Source organism: Saccostrea cucullata, unplaced genomic scaffold (assembly GCF_032062105.1).
Source record: "Saccostrea cucullata isolate Sc308-1 unplaced genomic scaffold, CSIRO_AGI_Scuc_v1 ctg3365, whole genome shotgun sequence".
NCBI classification, from domain to species: domain Eukaryota; kingdom Metazoa; phylum Mollusca; class Bivalvia; order Ostreida; family Ostreidae; genus Saccostrea; species Saccostrea cuccullata.
The window spans coordinates 22,127-46,899 of NW_026934335.1; the positions used below are offsets into that span (position 1 = coordinate 22,127).

The 24,773-nt window shown below is 35.7% G+C and overlaps 1 protein-coding gene across 1 annotated transcript; it reads left to right on the top strand.

Annotated features, from left to right (window-relative positions):
* The first annotated feature begins 10,077 nt into the window (after nucleotides 1-10,077).
* Nucleotides 10,078-13,384, top strand: LOC134240552 (alpha-1,3-mannosyl-glycoprotein 4-beta-N-acetylglucosaminyltransferase C-like). Its single transcript, XM_062722642.1, has 4 exons — nucleotides 10,078-10,206; nucleotides 10,300-10,328; nucleotides 10,603-10,777; nucleotides 12,249-13,384. Exons 1-4 carry the CDS (start codon nucleotides 10,107-10,109, stop codon nucleotides 13,382-13,384), a joined length of 1,440 nt encoding a protein of 479 aa, XP_062578626.1. The 5' UTR covers nucleotides 10,078-10,106.
* The last annotated feature ends 11,389 nt before the right edge of the window (nucleotides 13,385-24,773 follow it).

Sequence of the window (24,773 nt, forward strand, 5' to 3'; positions counted from 1 at the left end):
CGTCATAATCCTTTGAAATTTTGAACATAATCCTACATTATGAAGGTCTACAGCATGATATATAAGAATTTTCATAAAAGCATGCGCATGTGCGCGTGCTGCAATCTGATTGGCTGAAAATTTAAATGGCTATATCTCCTTTGTTTTTTGACGAAATTCTTTGAAACTTAAAATATAGTCATGAATTAGGATATCCTACAATGTGATATAGAAAAAAATTCATGAAATCACGCGCATGTACGTGTGCTGCAATCTGATTGGCTGAAACTTTAAATGGCTATATCTCCTTTGTTTTTTCACGAAATGCTTTGAGATTTAAAACATAGTCATGCATTAGGATATCCTACAATATGAAATTCATGAAATCACGCGCATGCATGTGTGCTGCAATCTGATTGGCTGAAACTTTAAATGGCAATATCTCCTTTGCTTTTTGACGAAATGTTTGGAATTTTAAAATATAGTCATTCATTAATCCTTCCTTTTATACGATAAAGAGAAAAATTCATGAAATCACGTGCATGCATGGGTGCTGCAATCTGATTGGCTGAAACTTCAAATGGCTGTAACTCCCTTGTTTTTTAACCAAACAGGATGGGATTTAGAACATAGATAAATTTCAGGGACTCCTACAAGAATGTATATTCATCATGCACGTGCGTGCACGTGAAATGAGTAAAATCAAAAATACACTCGAATGAGTGTATTTTTTAATACTTTTGGGTTAAATGCTTTGATATTAAGTAATATATAGATAGTGTAGATAAGATATATAATATGATCGTTACGCACATGAACACGCGTGCAATGCTTAAACCTAAATATATTTCCTATTCTTCTCGGAAGACTTTGATTAAGTCTAAATTCCATATATAGTATTTCTCATTTAATAGAGATTACAGGGAATATGGCACCAAAAGGGAGTTGGGGAGCGTTTGGGGAACATCTGTAACGGTCCCCGTTACAATTAGCACTAGTTATTATTATTCTTATTATTTTTCTTCTTCCTGGGAAAATTTTGTCCACGAGTGATCTTGTAAACTACACATCCGACTTAGGTGAAACCTTTTTAGGGTCAGTAGGCATGTTATGTAGAGTTGCCAAACAAAGGTCATTTTGCGCGCACGTGCTTGTAAGAGCGCGCACGTGCAACAGGTGAAATTACCAATATAAGGGATATTGCCGTAACTTTTCTATTTTTTGATGAAACTTTTTGAAACTCATAATGTCAGGATACATTAGTAGTATTGGCTAGACAAAGATAGCATGGAAATTTCAAAATAGTCAAGATCTCACGCGCATGCACGTGCACTTCGCTCTGATTGGCTGAAACTTTAAAGTCTCAATAACCAAACAGTTTCTTGTTTCTTGTCATAATCCTTTGAAATTTTGAACATAGTCAAAAATACATTATGAAGATCTATTAAATGCTTTATTATTTTATATATTAATGTATATAATTGTCAAGAAAGCATGCGCATGTGTGCGTGCTGCAAAGCTAAAATTTGAATAAACTTTAAATGGCAATATCTCCTTTGATTTTGAACGAAATTCTTTGAAATTTAAAATATAGTCATGCATTAGTTATTATTATTATCCTACAAAATGATAAGTTAAAAAAAAATCATGAAATTACGCGCATGCACGTGTGTGCAATGAGTAAAATGACTGATATATTTAATATGGTTGTAACTTTTATATTTTTTGATAAAATGTTTTGAAACTCATTATATAAATATATATCTGTGTGAAATTTCAAAATAAACGCGCATATAGCTCTGATGCAGAAATAATATCTTTTTTGTTTTATGATGAAATGCTTTGAAATTTATAACAAAATGATATATGGATATATAAAATTTTTCATGAAATTACGCGCATGCACGTGTGCTGCAATCTGATTGGCTGAAACTTTAAATGGCTACAACTCCCTTGTTTTTCAACCAAACAGCATGGGATTTAGAACATAGATAGACATAAAGGGCTCCTACAAGATGGTATGGTCACCATTCACATGCATGCACGTGCGTGCACGTGCGCTTTGCTCTGATTGGCTGAAAGAAAATTCTCAATATCTTTTTTGTTTTTTTTACAAAATGCTTTGAAATTTAAAAAATAGGCATACTTTAAGTGATTTGATATATAATAATTGTCATACTTTTGGATTGGCTTAAACTTTAAATGGCTGCTTTAATATATAGTATATTAAAATATGTATCATGCACGTGCGTGCACGTGATGAGTAAAAAGTGTATGATATGGTCATAACGCACATGCAATCACATGCACTTGGGTGCAATGCTAAAAATTGAATATAATTGGTATCCTTCTGGGAAAACATTGTTAAAGTCAAAAATGCACAGAGTTTGTCTTATTTAATGAAGCTTACAGGGATTATGGCACCGAAAGGGAGTTGGGGAGCGTTTGGGGAACATCTGTAACGGTTCCCGTTACAATTAGCACTAGTTATTATTCTTTTTTCTTCTTATTTCTTCTCCGGTACTTTTTTGTCCGGGAGTGTTCTCAGAAACTGTTCACCAAACTAAGTTAAAACCTTTTTAGGGTTAGTAGGCATGTTGTGTAGATGTGCCGAACGAAGGTCATTTTGCGCGCATTCGCATGCACGTGCGGGCGCGTGCAATGAGTAAAATGACTGATATATTTAATATGGTTGTAACTTTTATATTTTTTGATAAAATGTTTTGAAACTCATTACATAAAGATATATAAGTTGTGTAGATAAGAAGACATGGTCAAATTTGCATGAACTCACGCGCATGCACGTGCGCTTTGCTCTGATTGGCTGAAACAGAAATCTCAATACCTTTTTTGTTTTATGATGAAATGCTTTGAAATTTATAACGAAGACATGTATAAGAATGTACTACAATATGATATATAAAATTTTTCATGAAATCACGCGCATGCGCGTTTGCTGTAATCTGATTGGCTGAAACTTTAAATGAGTATAACTCCCTTGGTTTTCAACCAAACAGTATGGGATTTACAACATAGATAGACATAAAGGACTCCTACAGGATGGTATGGTCACCATTCACATGCATGCAAGTGCGTGCACGTGCGCTTTGCTCTGATTGGCTGAAACAAAAATCTCAATATCTTTTCTGTTTTATTACAAAATGCTTTGAAATTTAAAACATAAGCATACTTTAAGATGTCCTACAACATGATATATAATAATTGTCGTGAAAATACGCGCATGCACGTGCGCTGCAATCTGATTGGCTGAAACTTTAAATGGTTATAAGTTCCTTGGTTTTCAACCAAACAGGATGGGATTTAGAATATAGAGAGACTCAAATGACTCCTACAAAAAGGTATGGTCATCATGCACACGCATGCACGTGCGTGCAAGTGAAATGAATAAAATTAGAAATATACTAGATTAAAATAATTTTCTAATACTTTTGGATTAAATACTGTAATTTCTAGTATATAAAATACAGAAATAGTGTAGGCAAGATGATATTGTCAAAACTCACATGCATTCAAATGCGCACGCGTGCAATGCATAATTTTGAATATACTTAATATACTTCTGGGAAACATTGTTATAGTATAAAAGGCATAGAGCTCGTCTTATTTAATGAAGCTTACAGGGAAAAAGGCACCAAAAGGGAGTTGGGGAGCGTTTGGGGAACATCTGTAACGGTTCCCGTTACAATTAGCCCTAGTTATTATTATTTTTTTTCTTATTTCTTCTCCTGTACTTTTTTTGTCCGCGAGTGTTCTCAGAAACTGTTCACCCAACTGAGCTAAAACCTTTTTAGGGTTAATAGGTGTGTAGTGTAGGTGTGCGGAACGAAGGTCATTTTGCGCGCATACGCATGCACGTGCGTGCGCGTGAAATGAGTGAATTGACTGATATATTTAATATGGATGTAACTTCTATATTTTTTGATGAAATGTTTTGAAACTCATTATATAAGGATATATAAGATGTATAGATATGATTACATGGTCAAATTTGCATGAACTCACGCGCATGCACGTGCGCTTTGCTCTGATTGGCTGAAACAAAATCCTCAATATCTTTTTTGTTTTTCGATGAAATGCTTTGAAATTTATAACATAGTCATACATTAGGATTCCCTACAATATGATATATAAAAATTTTCGTGAAATCACGTGCATGCACGTGCGCTGCAATCTGATTGGCTGAAACTTTAAATGACTATAACTCCCTTGGTTTCCAACCAAACATGATGGGATTTAGAACATAGATAGACATAAAGGACTCCTACAATATGGTATGGTCAGCATTTACATGCATGCACGTGCGTGCACGTGCACTTTGCTCTGATTGGCTGAAACAAAAATCTCAATATCTTTTCTGTTTTCTGACAAAATGCTTTGAAATTTAAAACATAGGCATACTTTAAGATGTCCTACAATATGATATATAATAATTGTCATGAAAACACGCGCATGTACGTGCGCTGCAATCTGATTGGCTTAAACTTTAAAATGGCTATAAATCCCTTGTTTTTCAACCAAACAAGATGGGATTAAGAACATAGACAGGCATAATGGACTCCTACAAGAAGGCATGGTCATCATGCACGTGCGTGCACGTGCAATGAGTAAAATAGTGTAGACAAGATGATATAGTCATTACGCTCATGCAATGTTGTTTAAGTCTTAAATGCATAGATTCTGCCTATTTTAATGAAACTTACAGGAATATGGCACTAAAAGGACCTTATCTTTGTTCGAAAATACATGAACAGGTCATAATAAATCGATATATTGGGATGGCATACACTCAATGTGTTAAACTAAAAATGCTAAGAACCTGATCCATATTTTAGAGATTAATTTTACATGGACATCATTTCTCCCTTCATTCTCTCAAGACAGAAAGTTAGTTATGAACTTGGAAGCTTTAATCTGTATTTAATATGCTTTCAAAAATGGATGGTGTAAATTGGCAAACATATTTGAAAGTTTAAAAATACTTTTTACTAAAAAGATTTTTTTCTTCCCAACGATCTAAATAGTATATAGACCTTTGAAGAGAAAAATACTTTTTAACTTTCCAGGAATATAGCTTTTTCTTCTCAAAGCGACTGGAAAACTAGCTGAAACTTTTTTGTGGAGACGAGAACGCTCCATCATTGAACGTCAAAGAGAGAGAGAATATGGCCGTTGTCCGAGTATCGAGTACGTCATGGTATGTTCAAGTGTCATTGCATAGAAGAAATCCTTATGTTTGTTTAGGCACTATGGAAAATTACGATTTAGAAGTTCCCTAGTTATGCAGTTTTTATTAAGATACCAATCTCTACCCAGATATAGAGTTATCGTTCCACTTATACCTCTGTCAACGTCTAAAACATAGTACGGAAGCGGAGAAACGTAATTTTTCTTTCAAATGTTGTTTATAAAATGGTCCATAAGAAGATTATACCTTTACATTTCTACGTGTCAATGCTACAAGTTGTTTGTCTATAAAAATTATAAACCATGTTGATTTTTATCCCCAGTGCGTTTTAAGTTTTCCACGTTCGTAATATCCTGCCGAGAAATAATCCCTTGTAAGATATGGCGAAAAGGTGGTATCTGTTTCTAATGAGACTTTCATTTAGGAATTGAAGCAAGAATATAGAAGTTTTAAATTTATAATTTATGATGCAATATGTAAAAGTTAAGTTTTGCCAAGAATCTTGGCATTTAGATGTTGACAGAGGTGTTGTAGCGGAGTGTAATACGCCCTCTGGTGAGAGATTGTTCAAAATACATGACTTGTACGAATGTATTCTACGACATTCAGATTGAAGAAAAGTACAACTATTTTGTAGCATTTTATATTCGTATGTCAAAAAGTCGATATTACTCGAACAATTTTGCCCAAATATGCTTTTACGTTCAGACATCACACCATTATGTCATTTCTTTTATTGTAACTTAAATAACGCTTATAACGACGCAAAATCGTCGGTCTCTGGCACAACGTAATAGGCGTGTTTTACTGTGTAGGTTTCTTTCACAATTTCCAGGCTAAGTATTCATTGAAAATATGTATGTCTATAAAATCAATGTATTTTTTTTAAACATCATTGAAAATTGAAGTTTACTGCTTCTATCAATCGATGACGCTCTATACTCACTTAATACATTATCTTACGATAAAAGTCGATAATTCTTATTGGCTGGTTGTGTTCAGATTCCACAGCTCTACCGAGGAAAAACACATTGAGGATAAATGTAACTAGCGGACGTCAATGTCATTGGCTACGAGAAATGATCCTTTACCAGCAAGTAAGTAATTGTTACAGTTGCATTTTATTGCTGATTATAATAACTTAAAATTATATCAAATTTTGTAATGCAATGAAAAAAAGGCATGAGAAAGCTAAAAGAAAACATATTCTTCATAATGTAAGAAATGTTTAAATTTTCAACGAAATTCAGAAGCAAAACGAAATGATCTTACTTCTGATTTTATTACGTTTTTCATTATTTTTTTAAATTTTGATAATTTTTTTGCAAGAAAACTGATTACAAATCAACATTATTCGTAAAGAGAAAACTGCATGAAACTGTAAAGGACTTTGAAATTGTACACAAAAAGAATACAATACAAAAAATTGTTCAAATACAAATGTATGCAACATCAACTGCTGAATTTTAAGTTATTTTCAAACAACAATTCATTAACAATCCCTGTTTGAATGTCATTTACATATTTTAAGAGTTTTCAGTTTATTCAGTTTTTGATTTAGTAAAAACGACCCGTTGTACCTTCCAACAAGCTATTGTTCCTTTCCATGACATTTTTTTGGGATATGTAAATGTAAGTCTCGGATCATTGTTTTTATCTTGTTTTATGTCTTCTCGAGATTTTTTTCACTCATAAGGAGACGCCACCACTTGCCGGTAGAGAGCTGCAAATTTTGTCCTATACTCAGCGAAAACGACCATTGACCAGTGAGGGATCTTTTTCATGCCAGCACCTACTGCAACACGTAGACTTCGGTTTATACGGTCTCATTCGAAGGACCGGTCTCCACTTCCCAAAGTAAGAGTCTAACCCGAGACGTACATTTAAGGATCAATTCTTACTTTGCGACTCTAGGGCAGACGCTCAAACCACTGCGCCACGCGGTAGACTCATGTAACATTGCAAAATGGAAATTAAAAAAGATAAAAAATACTCTGTTAGTAGAATAATATTATTACAAATGCGAAGAAATTCTTACAAGTTGAAAGAACCTGATATTGGTTATTTTGTACTCCTTTATTTCTTTACCCATAGCAGAGTTAAATGAAAAATCCTTTTCCGGAGCATACCGTAAATCTGGAAATTTTTACGTCGATTTTATTTTGCGAATTCGGGTCAAAATGGTGTTGATTAATATTTACGTTTCAAAATTTTGCGAATGACCACTACTTCGTTTATATTTTCTTATTGTTGAATTATTTTTAAGAAAAAATTTTTTTGCGAATGCAATGAACTCGCAAATTTGCTAAAAATTTATCTACAGCAAAAATTTCCAGATTTACGGTATCTTCTCTCCCCTTTGTCCAATGTGGCACGCATGTCACTCACAGAGTACCTCTGGTCAATGGATGTATAGTGACCTTGTCAATAGTTTCTAGGTCAAGGTGAAACCCTTTGCAGCTACATGTATCTTACATTTTCGTGTTTATTGCTGAAATCAGGGTCCTTTGAAACGGCTACCATCTCAATGATATCTAGTTCGAAATGTTTTTATTGTATGTCACTCGTGAAATTTGTTAAATCAAGGATTTTCTGAGAAGTATATTTTAGATAAGTACTCATATAGTATTACGCAAAATCGCAGAGAAAATAGGGGGTGGGGGTGGGTCAGTGTGCATCTTACTGATCTACTGTACAATTTAGTTGACCTTTTTGCACTTACATTTTATTTTTTTGGTTAATTACTTCAATCTTTATCATATTTTATCAGACGTAACCATATTTGGGGTATTGAAAAACTATATAAGCAATAAAACATTCTCTTAAATGCTTTTTACGGCGTAGGTGCTGAACAGTCACAATTATCGAATACTTAAAAATAATGAAAGAAAAAGTTGGGGTCAGCGATGTTAATTTTGAAATATTGGTCAAAATTTGTGATTTTCTGGCGAAAAATGATGTAAATTTTATCTTGACTTATTTTACATATCTTCATTTTTTGCGAAGTTTGTTGATGGAAGATGTAAAACTTATTCTAAAGTATGAAATAAGACCTGTATTGAATATTCCTAGCAATATCATAACGGAAAATATTCTCCGAGTAAAAGTATGTGAGGCTAAAGTTCCAAGATATAAAATTTAATAAATGTGCAGATTTGCAGAATTATCTGCTAAATATCATTCCACCGAAAGAAGTAGTCCCTAATAAATCTTGCTTCTTTGTAGCTTTTTGAGCAGTTTTTTTCGTTGAATGTTAAAACGTTTACATTGGTGAATTAAAATATGTTATAAAAATGAATTTTAATGAATAGTTTTGGAGTAAGAGGTTTTGCGTGAAGTTTTCTAAAAAGCTGACGAGTGACATACCTGAAGGTACGTCCATGTCGAGTAAATTTAAACTGTGCTTAATTAAAATATATGACTCATTGATTTCCACACATGCACTGAAATGTCATACATTTGGTTAACCGTGATGTACATCATTATTATCTGAATAAGTTGTCACGCACCCATCTGACAAGTACCTTCCAATACATAGACAAAAACATGTTTTGTAAGCAATGAAATTCTTATTCATACTTAAACTGAAAATAAGACTATTTTTCGCAAACTGTGTATTACCTATAAATGAACATCCATTTTTTCGTTTTTTGAAATAATTTAACTTGGGAAAAAGGTTGTTATTGGTATTTTTACGTTGTATGCAGGGATATCTACAATCATGTTGAATTTTTTTCATTACCGATGTCGATTTTTAACCTATAAACGTTAAAGAGGGCGTAGACTAGATTCAAATTATTAAGACAACTAACGTTCCATCGGCGACCATCGGTAATTTTGCGAGAAGAAAAGCACTCCTTATCTCCTTCCTAATGGGATTGATTCTGCAGTTTCCATATTTTCTATCAAATTGACGTCAAATTCAATTATACCTAAGAGTCCATCACAAATATTAAATATTTAATCTTTGGCTTGAAAAAATAATAATATAAACGGCATTATAAAAATGTGATACTTTACATTTGCTCATTTTATTTATGTTTGTTAACAATAAATATGCACTAGAAACCAGTCTAAGAAGGAAATTTTCTAAACGAAATGGTTATCGACTTTTCTACTCCGTCAACACGCTCTTCTGAACAGGTATTCGAAGATAATTGTACAAACTCAAAATGAAAAAAAAAATTTAATTTTCTAAATCACTTCTCCTAAAAGTATTCTTTGGCCTTTTGCTGAAATCGATGATGTTATTTGCAGGCGAACATGCTATTGATTTGGTCTTTCTAGTGTTTTGCTCTTATCATATCAGCTTATACTAGTATATAAAAACCCTCCAATTCAAGATTCCAATATTGATTTCGAGTCAATGGAGAATAGATGTATGTATTCCGTGCAAAGAACGGCTTTTCAAATATTTGAATATTTACAATTAATATTCATTCATGATCAATTTTAAACAAATCTTTAAAAAACAAATTAAGTATTCCAAAACAAAAAAAATGAATTTACAAGAAATGCTGAAATACAAGTTTTCAATTACAAAAGGGGTTAGTATAAGGAAATTAAAACCATTTCAAAATCACTTGTGAAAATCATTTACACGTTTAAAAATTGAGGTATTATTTCCTTGTTATCGCATTAAAAAATATTCCTGCGTTTATATGTATTTTTATGCAACGTATGTAAATAAATCTTCCCATGCTAATTACCAAAGAAAACATATATTACTGTTGAAAGTACCTTAATCTTGCCTTTTCAAAATAAAAAAAAAAAAAGAATCTGATCTTTTTTTTCATTTTATTGTTTACATAGTACCTATATGGCGGAAAAGAATCAATGGCTGTCTCCCATTTATTTTTTTAAAATCTTCTCGTTTCGATAGACTTTTCCACGTATTCCAAGTTGACTAACCATTCGGCAAATGGCCATTTGGATTAAGGTTAATTTGCCGAGCCTCATTCGCTTGTTTATGGTGGTACTCAGCGCCTATATCATCACGCAATTCATATTTTTATCTGCAGGTAATTTAATTTAACACTCTTTTAATAAATGATACAATTTCTTCAAATACATGTATCAATTTCTTTGTCAGTTTTGTTTTAAAATCATTTCAGTTCCTCGATATTCCAAATTGATTCAAAAGGTAAGAAATATTTTGTAAAATTTTAAGATCTACGAATGTAAGATTTATAAAATTTAATTAATTTCCTGAGGTAGATACATCTTTGCTAATTATTTCATATGAGAGAAATGCTTAAATCCTGTTCTAATCATGCAAATATCGTTGTTAAATTAATGTTCGCGTTGGAATATTTCCACGTATGTTGTTACAATATAATACAAAGGGTCTATTAACTGTACTTATTTTTGTCAATTATTGTGTTTATTATACCCTGATATTTGCTTGCATTGCCTAGAATGTATCGTGTTGTCACCGAGATCAACCCAATATAACAGCTGACGTCCCAGTTTCGAAGTTCATCACGAAGGGAGTTCCTCTACTGGCCCCTAAGCTGGCCAAGCTGTATAAGCTGGTTGCTAACATGGATCAAAGTGTGGTGGATGTATTTGGATTTCCTTCTTCTAAAAAGGGTAATCGAAATATTTAAACCGAGCACACGTCAAAGTGCTACTCGTCACTTGAGCTCTTAAAACAGAGCCTGGAAAAAGAGAGAACTCGAACTTTGCACATTGATTTTCTTCCGCAGTTACCTACGGTTGAGTCTTGTACAACTCAGCGGTCTCTTCATATCTTCGACGAGCAGAGGGTCTGTTAAAGAACCATGTTGGCTTTTGTAACCGTCAGAGACGTTGTCTGTGCATTTTCCACATATGTTTCTATTGTTGTGACTTCCTACTAATGATTAATTATTAATTAATTTTTATGCCCCCCCCCCCCCATGCGAAGATTAAATGTATGTTGTTTAACGACCCTCTCAAGAATTTTTCCACTCATATGGAGAAGCCACCTCTTGCCGGTGGGGAGCTTCAAATTTTGTCAACTTTTCGGCACTTAATGCCATTGAACAACGAGAAATATTTTGTCTGCCAGCACCTTCTGCGACACGGGACCTTGCTTTATAGGGTCTCGTCCAAAGGACCGGTCTTCACGTCCCTCGGTGGGATTCGAACCCGTGAGGTAAGGATCAACTCCTTCGCGACCCTAGAGTAGACACTCAAACCACTTCCCAAATTAGAAGATGTTGGTTTAATGCCCAATACATTCCAATGATTAGTTTAAGGCAGCAGTACCGTCTTTCATTGATCGGCAAGTTCAAATAAATTTCAATGAGTATGGACAAAAAATAAACTTAAATTATACATGATAGGATATGTACTTGGTGATGTATAAGGAGTCATGTTTTGTAATCAGAGGAGCACCTGGCATACGATGTGAAAGTCACTTGTCTTTCGCGTTGATACATTAAGCAAGCATTTGCTACGCAAGTATCCTTACGTCGTTGGTTCGAATCCCACAGCTGGACTTGGAAACCGATCCTTCGGATGAAACCATAAAAATTGAAGTGTTGTTACGATAAAGACCTAACTGTTTAGGAGTGCAGGTCGTTAGATAACATACAAACGAACAGATTTTTACTTCAACACCATAGAAAACCACTTTCTCTCATGACTTAGATCTTAAGACAAAACAAGTCCCGTGAGGAGCCAAGTGCATGACGTGATTTGCGATGAGAACCATCACCCTTTATCATAACATTAAATACAGAGTATATGGAGATAACGAACAGTATTCAAGCTCAAAAGTCCAATAACAAATAAAACATCAGAGGTGGAATCAGGTGTCATGGAGGAGTGAGAATCCCCTGCCGACCGATCACACCCGCCGTGTGCTCTTTGTTATGAAATAAGAGGAAAATCCATCGACAATTCAGTATGTACATAAAAAGATTTGACATTTGGGAATTAACAAGAAAACGTTTTCCGACACAATCGGAAACAATAATGCTTTGAAAAGCTTATATTTACCGTACATGTGTACATCAGTTTACTTTTACAACATTGATTGCATATCATAAAAATACACTTGGTTTTATAATTTCAGTTTACCTCTCCATTGGAATTCGTCTGAGAAGCACAAACAAGAGTGAACTGAACCTAGTACAGGAGACTTTAAGTTCGATTCTCAAAAACTCGGCTGTGCAGGATAGAACGCATTACATTGTCGTCATGTACATTCCCTTTATCAGAGGCCAATCAAAATTTCCTCTGCATGAAGTTCTGGAAAGACGATACATGGATTTTGTCAACGAGGGCTTGATTCACGTTATCAGGCCTACGGTAGATATTTATTTTGACGAGGATTCATACAATAGACTATACGAGACAAACAAAACAATATCATCTTTTGATGCAAAGTCAAACATCGATGAATCATTTCTATATCTATATTCTAAAAATCTTTCAAAGTATTTTGTTGAACTTCGTCCTGGTTCTATCTGCACACCTCACTTCTTCAAGATCTTGAAACAGCATGTCGATTCCCTGCAGACAGAATGGAGCCAAATTCACTTCTCAGAAAATTCCTTGTATGGACGATTATTTCACACAGATTCTTTGCCTACAATGGCAGTAGATATCCTCAATACATATGACAGTGTACAGCCTGCCGAGCGGGTGGCCAGCTATAAGACAAATCTTCAATATCGGCCACCTCTTTTCTTTTACGTTGATACTGGTGAAAGCGCCAACGTCTCCTATTACAACAGACGCGACGTAGTAAAAGAGATACTGAAAGCAAAGTACCTTAATCCCCCTGCAAAGTTATATACTGATATGCATCAGTTCGAAGACTTTGGTTTGGGTAATGTTTATGATAAAAATATCCACACATTCTTTTGGTCAAATGGATTTGACGCAGGAAGTTATATTACAGTGTCTTTCCATGTTCCTCAAACTATAAAAAGGATAGTAGTGTGCACAGGGAGCTACATAAATACAGATAAATTACGTTCTGGATTACTTACAGCGGGGAAGGAGTTAAAAAGATTATCAAATACGTGTGACAAACTTATATTGCAATGGTTTTTTATCGATGGCTTTGTAGACACGACCGAAAATATTTCTTTACAAAATATCATTTGCCTATCGATAATAGTAAATTCCAGACAACGGGACTGGCTTATGCTAAGAGATATCATAGTGGAAGTTGAAAAGGAGACAAAAAATTTTGTGCAATAAAATGTTACTCACTAGTGGTTCTCTTTTTTCAAAGTAATCTGAAGTTCAAAACGGGGTGATATGCTGATGTGGAATCTTAATTTAAATGCGTATGTAGAAATTTTTGTCCTGAAAATTATTGATAAATCTCATTTCATCTTGATATCTGTAAGATTGTGAGAGGTAGGTACTATCAGGGGATACTTTAATCAGACCAGATAGATTTGCCATCAATACCCTTCGCGTCACCCACATGTGTAGCGGTTCAAGAATATCTTCAATGTAGGACCGTCACGGTAGCTCAGTCGGTAGAGTGCTCGCTTCGTGTTCGGAAGGTCGTGAGTTCGAAAATTGGCTGCGACTGACCTAAGTTGATAAAAAAATACGTAGTTAGATTGATTGATTGATTGTATATTGTTTAACGTCCCTCTCGAGAATTTTTCACTCGTATGGAGACGGCACCGTATGCCGGTGAAGGGCTTCAAATTTTGACCTTTACTCGGCGCTCAGGGCCATAGAGCAGTGAGGGATCTTTATCGTTCCAACGCCTGCCGCTGACACGGGGCCTCGGTTTTCAAAGTCTCATCCGAAGGACCTGCAACTTTTACTTCAAAGTGCCGAGCGCATGGGAAAGGATTAGTTGCTACCCATTTTATCGACTGGGTCAGTCGCGGTCGAAATACGAACTCACGACCTCCCGATCACGGAGCGAGCGCTCTACCGACTGAGCTACCATGAACAGTACAATATTCAAGCTCAAAAGTCCATAAAACAATACAAATTAGGTGCTAGCAGAGCAATCACAGACCTCCAAAATCAGAGGTGGTATCAGGTGCCATGGAGGAGTGGGCATCCCCTGCTGACTGGTCACACCCGCCATGTGCTCCTTGTCGTGATCGGGAAATAACGGAAAAATCCGTCGTCAATTCAGTGTACAAGTAATGGACTAACAATTAATGTGAAAAACGTCCGTCAGCATTTGACTCAGTGATAAATTGTATTTGCTGACAAGGTCATTGTATTGACCATAGAACTTGCAAAATAATGACTTTAAACGAGAATGCTTATGTTTTTGTTTCATCAACTTGCATGTCAATAATTTACCTCGTTTTAGAAATTGTTCATACGTATAGCATGCTCTTGCATATCGAATAAACTGAGATATATATATACTACGTATGCAGTTGATGAAGGAATATTGCTGCATAAGTAAGGGAAGTTGGCGATAGAAAAGTAAAAGTCATCACGTTTATCATATAGCTTTGTTGTTAGCTTTACCATTAACGTCCTTTTCAAGTAAAATATCCAAGTATGAAATAGATGTGTCAGACTCTGTGGTGTCTTTTATATCATATACCTAGTAGTGTATCAGCCCTGATACATGCGTTTTGGACTAGGTGAGACAGCGCCTCGGAACTAGGGCTGTCTCGCCCTCAGGGCTGAGATATCTCTGTCTCGGCCCGTTGTCAAGGGACTGTCTCGCCATCTAATTTCAAATCATTATTTCTATTTAATTTGTGTGATCTAAGAGTAAAATTCATATTTAAGTATTAAAGAAAACCTTACATATATCGAGAAAATTTAACTAGAATCTTTTAAAATTATTTATTTATACTAGAAGAAAATTGTTTTGAAAAGTGCACCAATTCGTAGCACTTGTGACGTAAGAGAGGTAACTCTTGTTTACTTCTAGGACAGCAACAAATCATGTTTTGAAAAAAAATGGATGTTTATTTGCTTTGACAGGAAGACAATACAAAGTTTTCATTTTAAATGCCATTTTGAATTTCATATATGTATTGTAAACAAAACAAGCAGTTGCCATAAATATCAGACTTATAAATTTTAACGATTCGTTGAAGAAGTTGAAACCCCGGTTCGATCCAAAGTGAAAGTAGAATGTTTTTAAGTTTGGGACCTTTTAATCTTTGTTATCTAATGTGCTTCAAAATGAAATGTTTCAAAACACAAGGACCATTCTTTTTAATGACCAAACCAGGCAAATCATCCTCTACATGATAATTCACCGTCAAGCAACATCTCCAGGAACATCAAAATAAAGAAACGACAAAATTAAATAAACTCTTTAATCGAAAATTATCTAAATATTTGTTCTTTTCATTTGTACGGATTTCCCAATGACCAAACTAAACCACAAGATTGGACCACCTAAATTTATACCTATGAATGTTTAACCTATGTATCATAACTTTATTTACAGATATCATGAGAATATCACCAATCCACATATGTTAAAATGTGTTTTATAAGTCATAATATATGTTTACTTGTTGATCAGCTTTTGATTGCATTGTACAAACCCATATTTCCTCCATAGATCGTAATAACAAATGGCCCTCTATCATTGTTAATCTACTAAATTACCCAAATTTATCCCAGCATCGTTTTCAATACAAATCCCAAAACAACAACTTATCCAATTTCCCCCCACCATAATGCTAAAAGCCTTTACTTATACAATTAGTGCGAAAGTTGAACTTCACAGTCATGGCGCCAAAGCAAACGGTACCGTTTGTTATTCGCTCGAGAAGTTATTCGCACCGATTTACAAAAAGGTATATAAAGATGGGTTTTGAACGATACAAGACAATTGTGTCCACAGCTCATCCATGACCAGACCGTAAATTATGACTGCTAACCAGCCCTAACGAATGGTAATTAAAACATTGCTGTGACGTCATGCCTTTGTTCTTGCAGTCTAAAAATTTACCTGTAGCCGTCCGATAATAATAATTACCAGTCTGATAATATATTATCGGACGGCAATGATAACAAAATCGGACGGTATTTAAAAAACAAAAGAAGAGTGAAATAAAGATTAAATACATCATGTACATCATGTACATGTTTGTCAAAAACCAAAAAAAAAAAAAAAAAAAATGTTAGGAAAAAAAAATAAGGGATAGCAATCGCAAGGAAATTCAGTTGCTAAATAATAGCAAATCCATGAAAAAATGAGTTAAAACCTTCCTCAAAATTAATACTTCCCATCTTTTAAAAGTTTTTTGAAACAGCACTTTGAATAAGCGAATTTAAATCCATTTCTGAGAAATAATCGGCAAATCTTTTTATAATTTTATAAAGGATTGTTTCCAGGTGACTGCACTTAAAAACCTGAGAATTTCCATTATATAAACTCAAACTCCAGGATAAAATTCCGCATTTTTACTTTCCATGGCGATGGTAATAATATCACCAAAAATGAAATCTGTATCGATCAATTTATGCACAAAATAAACATGATAAATAAAAACGTTCCAAAATAAAAAAGAAATCATTCACCACCCGACCCCTGCCCTGCCGAGCTAAACGACTGCCATTGAATGAATGAAACGAAACAAAAGTTCACTCACTGTTTTTACTGTCTCATTTCTTTTGTCTACTTATTAGACGGGTAGAAAACAATGGATGCCCGAACTCCCATTGTGTTATTATCGGACTCCTCCAGGTAACTTTTGGACATTTAAATGGCAATGTTTTAAGTAAGATATATGCCTCATACTATTCTATATGTAAAATTATCAGACAGTTTTCGGCCCTAACGGGCCTCAAACAGTCTGATAATTTTACATATAGAACAGTATTCGGCATATATCCATTACATATACCCAACGTATGTATTTAATATGTTGTGAACTTGTACTATAATTGGGTAAGAATCTGATGCCACTCACATTGGGTAAAACGATCTATGAGTAACCCAATCTGTTGATTATTGTATGCCCTGACCCAATATCAATCCTTGGGTAACCCAAACAATAGATTATTGTTTGTCCTTACCCAATATTAATTTGTGGGTAACTCAACCTGAACTAGCTGAATATACCAACCCATTACCAATATTGGGTAACCCAATCAGCTGACTATTACATCCTAGCCAAACCTGAACGTATTTTAACCCATTACTATTTTTGGGTAATCCAATCAGTTGACTAGTACATCCTAGCCCAACCTGAACTAGTTGAACGTACTAACCGATTACTAATATTGGGTAAACCAATCAGCTGACTATTACATACCCTAACCCAACCTGAACCAGCTGATTACCCAACGTACTGACTCATTACTAATATTGGATAACCCAATCAGCTAATTGTTGTGTATCCTGACCCATTATCCATAAGTATACTTTGTATTTGATTAATCATAAATCGTTTGTTTTTATTGTTTGAATAAATTCATTTTTAAAAGATAAACAAATCTTGTTGATTGATTAAGGTAAATCTCAGGAATAAGAGGACCCACATAATTTTTGTAACACCCAAGATCGGGTCTCGTTACACTTTGGTTTTAGATATATGATAGAAACAACATCACACCACTGTTTTGATCTCGTCCCTGGTATCAGCCCTCGGATAATATCGGCCCGCGCCCTCCCCGGCTTCGGCCGATACCAACCGTTCGAGCTGATACCAGAGCAGAGATCAAAACAGCAGTGTGATATTTTGTATATCTCAAGCTCACCAGGATATATCGTATCGACGTAGAAATGGAAATTACCATAAGTTGTTAATTGACAATACGTCGTCGATATATCTAAATGTCAAGTTGAAGGCCACAGCAAGTGTTTCTTCGCTATGGGCTTAGCACCTTGAAATGAAAGTTTTGGGCCTTACAAACAAAGGCCCTGTGTCACGGCAGGTGTTGACATGATAAACAATGGTTGAAAGTGTGGAGTAAAAATTCGAAGCCCTTTGTCGGTGTATGGTAGCGTTTATATATAATTAAAATCTTCTCGTACGGCACATAAAACAACATACAATCAAAGAAAGTGCAGAGGGAAATATTTTCGTAGAATGAATGCAGTTTTACGATATTATAAGTAGAGTCCCGCCTAAATACAAGATCCCTTGGGCCAGGCGCATTTAAATTCACAACTTTGAAATACAAGATCCCTTGGGCCAGGCGCATTTAAATTCACAACTTTGAAAGAGGTACCCTTCTTCATCATACTATGGACAAGGTTCATGTGTTTAATATCCAGAAACTGAAGAGATTATTTAACAATTAAGTCCTTTTCACCACAGGTGCTTGAGGACAGTACCCCCCCCCCCCCTTATAGAACCCCGGACCTTTTAGACCTATTTCACATTAATTATATATGTCACATTTGTGTTATAATGTATCCTATCAATTCAGAAAATTTGCTTAAGGTAGGATTCTTGGCTGGTTTCTTCTGACTTGATGAAATATTCAAAATATATTGACTTATATGTCTTATTTATTATTTAGATGTTAGAGATTAAAATGATCACATTGTAAATAGAACTTTAAATAGAAACGGTAAACAAAGTCTGAAATCTAGTAGGGGTTATATTCAAATTCACATCCCTTCATGGTTCCTTTGGAGTTCTGGACTGTTAATAAACAGCCTTCTCCTGCAGGCCAGTGTTTCTCAAAAAACAGCTAGAGTGTATTGGTAGGGATGGCAATAAACTAGAATCAGCATTTCAGCAAGTTTGGCCTCCTCCAGTAGATCATGTAATAAATTTGAAAGCTTATCTTTCAAAAAGTTGACTAGCTTTTTTTTTTTACTGCCAGTTGCTATTTTTCAGCATTAAGTTTTCTGGTCAATTTACATTCCTGGCAAAATCCAGTCGATTCATTAGTAGGTTTCAGCATTGACTGATCTATCTAAGCTATTAGAAAGCCCATCACTTTGTGTTTGTTGTCAAAAATTATTTATGTGTTGCTTTGTGTTTTTCTGCTTATGAGCATTTACAATGGTATTTTTGTCTTATTTAGAGTGAACGAAGTGGTGAAATTAGGTGTTGATCATGTTACTTAATCATTAGAAAGTCCCACCATTTGAATTTTTATAAAAACTTCAAAGACTAATGGGATCCGGGTTAGAATAGGTCCTCAGTACCCCCTTGCTTGTCGTAAAAGGCGACTAAATGGGGCGATCCTTAGGATGAGACCGTATAAATCGAGGCCCCTTGTCACAATAGGTGTGGCACGATAAAGATCCTTCCCTGCTCAAAGGCCGTAAGTGCCGAGCATAGGCCTAAATTTGAAGCCCTTCACCGGCAATGGTGACGTCTCCATATCAGTGAAATATACTGGAGAGGGACGTTAAACAGTATACAATCAATCAATCATCTTTCAGATGTTCTCGTGTGCAATTCTCTGCATGTTTTACTTGATAAATTCCTAATGTCAGAGAGCGAAAGTCATCAAGTGAAAGGACAGGGAAATCATCAACATGATCAAGCTCAGAAGAGGCATCAATAGCTGTGTACACAGCACGGCGAGTCAACAGCTTGTTTTCTTGAACAAGAACCTGGACTTCATTGGACTTCTGTGATCTTTCTAGCATTTTGATGGCCACACTTTCAGTTTCAGGATCCATGGATCCAAGACAAGGCCTGAAACAGTTACATAGTGCACAGACAATTCTAACAAAATCCCCAACCTGTGGAAGTAGCTTGTTAGGAATAACTTTGTCCAGTAGTCTCCACTGTTTAAGCCTGCCGTAAAACTCTACTATACCCATCTAACTTTTGTGACCATTCTTGAGAAGTTGGTTTCCGTAGTTGTATGTTGCTTTTCTCCCCTTTTCAGATAGAATGGTATGTGGACTTTCAATCCAATATCTTCCATAAAGGTTACTGCATCTCTAAACCCTCTATCAACTAAGATCACATCATCTTCATCTAAACAAAATTGGAACAAAAATAATATCAATGTTATTACTTCTATTATATCTTTACTTCCACAAACTTGGGTCTATTAAAAAGACATATTTGTGTTTCAAATCTGTAACAGTAAACATACCTTGAATGTTTTCAGCATTTTGAGAAAACATATGCTTTATTATACTGGCATCATTGTTACGACAAACTACATCCTTCTCAAGTACACCTCTCCCTAGTCGCCGCTCTGTTTCCTTTATCAGCGGTTGTTGTTGTACAGGTCAGTGCAGTATACAAATTAACAACACAGATAAACGAAACTGCAACAAGAGGCCCTCGGGGGCCTTATAGCTCACCTGAGAATCATAGAGACCCGCCCGAACACCAGAACCCCTGACCCTGGAGCCATAAAATTCACAATTTTGGAAGAGGCACTCTTGCTCTTCATAAGTATGTTCATAATTTATTTAATACCCAGGAGCAGAGAACTTGATATTCAAAGAATTTATGCATTTTCACTATATACTTGTAATCAATAGAGCCCCGCCCAAACATCAGAACCCCTGACCCTGGAGCCATAAAATTCACAATTTTGGAAGAGGCACTCTTGCTCTTCATAACTATATTCTTAGTTTATTTAATACCCAGGAGCAGAGACGAAGATTTTCAAAGAATTAATGCATTTTCAATCTATAATCGATAGAGCCCCGCCTTACATCAGAACCCCTGACCCTGGGACTACGACATTCACAATTTTGGAAGAGGCACTCTTGCTCATCATAACTATGTGCTTATAGTTTATTTGATACCCAGAAGCAAAGAAGACTTTCAAAGAAATAATGCATTTTCACTATATAACCTATGTGGCCCCACCCTAGCACTAGAACCCCTGACCCTAGGGCCATGATTTTCACAATTTTGTTAGAGGACTCGATGCTCATTATATTCATACAAACAGTTTGACTGCTTGATCTCCAGGAGTAAAGAAGATTTTTAAAGATTTCATTAATTTTAGTGGTTTTGGTCCCACCCCTCGGGCCCCAGGGGGCGGGGAACATAAATTTCACAACTATTGTTCCCCTTCACCCATAGACAATGTGTACCAAATTTGGTTGAAATTGGTTTAGTGTTTTCAGAGAAGAAGCTGAAAATGTTCAAATGTTTGTTGCAGTTCAGGGGTTTTCTCCCTTGAGACAACTTGTGGGTCTCCCAATTCTCTATATTGGACAAATAACTATGAGTCAGTACTTAAGTTTATAAGAATTTATTTTTGCTTGTTAAATTTAATTTGCACGATCTCTTTGAATGTTTATCCCTATTTCTTACTCCCGTAGAAATATGATTTCCCTCCCAGAATGGGAATAAAATATTCTTAAATGGGAGATTTATGTTTTAGGGAATAATATATAAATTTACAAAAGCATAAACATTATTTATCTCTTCCCAAAACTATTGGGGGTTCTTTGCAATACAATTATATTATAATCAGATATAGCTATGGGAGAGTTATTTTACCTCCCACTAATTTTCTCCCAAAGACCAATTCAATATAAATAGTAAAAAGTAATAATAAAATACTGAGTATGTCACAAAATTCATCAGCTCCCAAAAATTAATAAATTATGTAATATTAATTACCCATCGACTATCACTCCCAGATATGCTGGCGATATGATTCTAGCAGTCGAAGTGAAGTACAGACTATTTGCTCTGGTTTATATTGACGACGGGCTCGATTGTCGTGACGTCACGGCAGAGTGAAAATACCCGCCATCTTTGTTAGAGCAAAGAAGCCATGTTATGCTGCCATGCCGATGAATTCGACGAAAGGAAACACGCACCCTAGGGCGCGGATAATTACCGAGGGAAACATTCATAATACTTGTCGCTGATGGACTTATACAAGCATAAACAAAACAATAATGAACATTATAAGTGTGACTTGGGAGTGCAAGATATCGAGGAATTTCGGGTGTCACTAATTACCGACCTCGTCCCAAATTTTACACTTGGTAAATATACAATTGTTAATGGAATTAAACATACAATTAACGGAACACAATTTGTCGTTTTATAGTCTAGTATATTGCATGGAGTTTTTGTTTAACTTGTACTATGTCTTTCCACAGAAAATATTACTTATAGGAACGGGAAAAATTACGGAACCGTAACACGGCACCCTCCCATGTGAAAAACATTCGTCCTTGAATGGTTTTATACTTCAGGGAATATTTAAAGGTATGTACAAGTGCTTGTTTCCCTTAGTTTTTGGAACAAAAAACGACTTACAACGATTCAATGGGAGTCAATAATTCATTTGGCATTAAATAAACTAGAGGTACTGTGAGCAATGAGCTCACTAAATGATACCCCCCGCCTCCCATAATGTCCATGTTTTGCTATATATTGTTTTACGGTAATGTGTAAAGAGGAATAACTCGTCCCATCAAATGTTATCTAGAAGCTTCTATTTGGCGTCATAGGTAAACATATAATGGCAATGTCCATGTTTTGCTATGGGAAACCTTAAATATGTGTCGAATAAAAAAGTAAAATAGGAGGTGCACAATGGCAATATGTATTAAAGATTTTGTGAAAGTTTCATTAAATTTCACTCAGTAGTATAAGAGGAGTTGCGGATAAGAGATAAAGCGTAACAGACGGACAGACGGACGGACAGACAGACGGACGGACGGACAGACGTACAGACGGACGGAAATCCCGATCACTATATACCCTCCCACTTTTCAAGCGGGGGGTATAATAATGAATAATATGAATATATACATACATAACATTCCACAGTCAACAAAGATACATTAGGTAACAAAAATGAATTTAAACAGAATGATATTAACAACAATTTCTCTATAAACATGTATCACAGTCGGGCTTTCATTTATCACAGTTCATTCTAGTCATGTTCAAGATGTTATATTGTCCAAACTACATATATTCTCATATCACTTACACAGTCAAACGTCCCATAATGAGGCTCTTTGCATTAGCAGTTGATTCCTCTTCTTTATCGCTGTGCAGAGGCCTTCAAGGCGGTAGTAACTCGCTTCTACGTATATTTGTTTAAGAATTGCATTTTCCATGTGTAGGATGTACTCCACCTGAGAGGGATCGCGCAAGAAATCTAACACAAAATCGAAAAACCTAGGGTTTCTGTCAATGAAGAAGACTGGGGCATGGTCCTTGGTATACGGCTTCACCGGGGAGTCTTTCGAGACAAGAGCGGCTAGGAGAGCGTCTGGATTACTCTGAAGTGTGAGGTTGCTAGTCTCAAATTTTTTTCCTCCAACGTTGAGGACGAGTCTCTCTTGTTGTGCAGTCTGAATCCATTGTAGTACTGTTTGTAACCTATCAGTTGGGTGGTACTCTGGTGCATCCTTCACCTCTGGAATAGTATACGTGTCCGGATCACCCAGCGAAATGGCTTTTTCGGGCTGGGATGATCCTGATGACGAGGATGATGAAGATGACGACGTCGAGGTACTTGAGCAAGATGACAAGCCCGAGACGTGTCGTACCTTTGATGGCAGTTGTGTGTTGGAAGGGGGAGCGGCATCCCCGGATGCAACTTGGGTAGGTTCTTTTGGAGTCGTACTGCTCTTATCAGGGATTGGAGATGTGGCTTTCTGGACTTCTGCCATAGTCGAGCCGTTTGGTTTTGTGATAACTGGAGCGGGATTAGCTTTTAGCGTTTCAGTGATGGGTGAGCTCTTTGCGGTGGTAGGTATGGGTCTAAGTTTCTGAGGCTGCTGTGTCACTTTTCTGGCTTTAACATTGCTAGGAGCATCAATCAACAGAGTTCTTTTCATCCCTTTGCCGCTGTTATACATGTTGGGCTTAACCTCCTTCATGTGCGGAGCAACATGCTTTCCCCTCTCTTTCTGAAACTTCTCAAACTCTTTCTTTTACTCATCTGTGTAAGTACCCGTTGATTTCTTGATAATATGCAGGGTATAATTCGGACAGTTATGTTTGATGTCCCTTCTGCTGAGATGCATCTCACAGATGCTGCATTTAAAGACGAACCCAGAATGGCAACTTGTCATATGTCTTTCCACGCGGACGAGTTGACTAAATTCCTTCCCATCGCAAAGCAGACATTTGAAGCGTTGCACCTGATAAACGAAATAATATAAATATTTAACTTTATGGGAATTATCTATTTGTATGATTTTACAAATATCCCATTTATATTTTGAAGGAGGGAGTCTATGCATGAGATTGGAACCACGTGGGCTCATTTGATCCCAGATATGGTTTTAATCTATTGTGGTGGATAATATCCCCCTTATGCTTTGCATGTTTCCCTATTCTGTACAGAACATCAATTATTCTTTGTAGAATATGGTCCCTTCCATTTAAGAGATAACTTTTTGTGGAGTCCCATATTTTGATTTGGGAAAAAGACCCATACAGCATCTCCTGGGTTATAGAGATTTTGGTGAATTTTTGCATTGTAATCCCGTAACATATTATCAAAAGATATGCTCAATTTATTTTGGGCAAAATGATGTATTTTATTTAGCTTATCTGATAGATTTTGGGCGTATTCTGAACTTAAATTTGATTCATATTTTTCAGGGTCTACTCTGCCGAGTACTAAATCTACTGGGAGTGTGACTGATCGCCCAAATACCATTTCACAAGGGCTTACCCCCGTGAGTAGTATAAGCGGTCTAGCTAGCCCGGAAGTGACGTCATAACCGGAAGTGGTTTAACCGGAAGTGGGTGGAAAT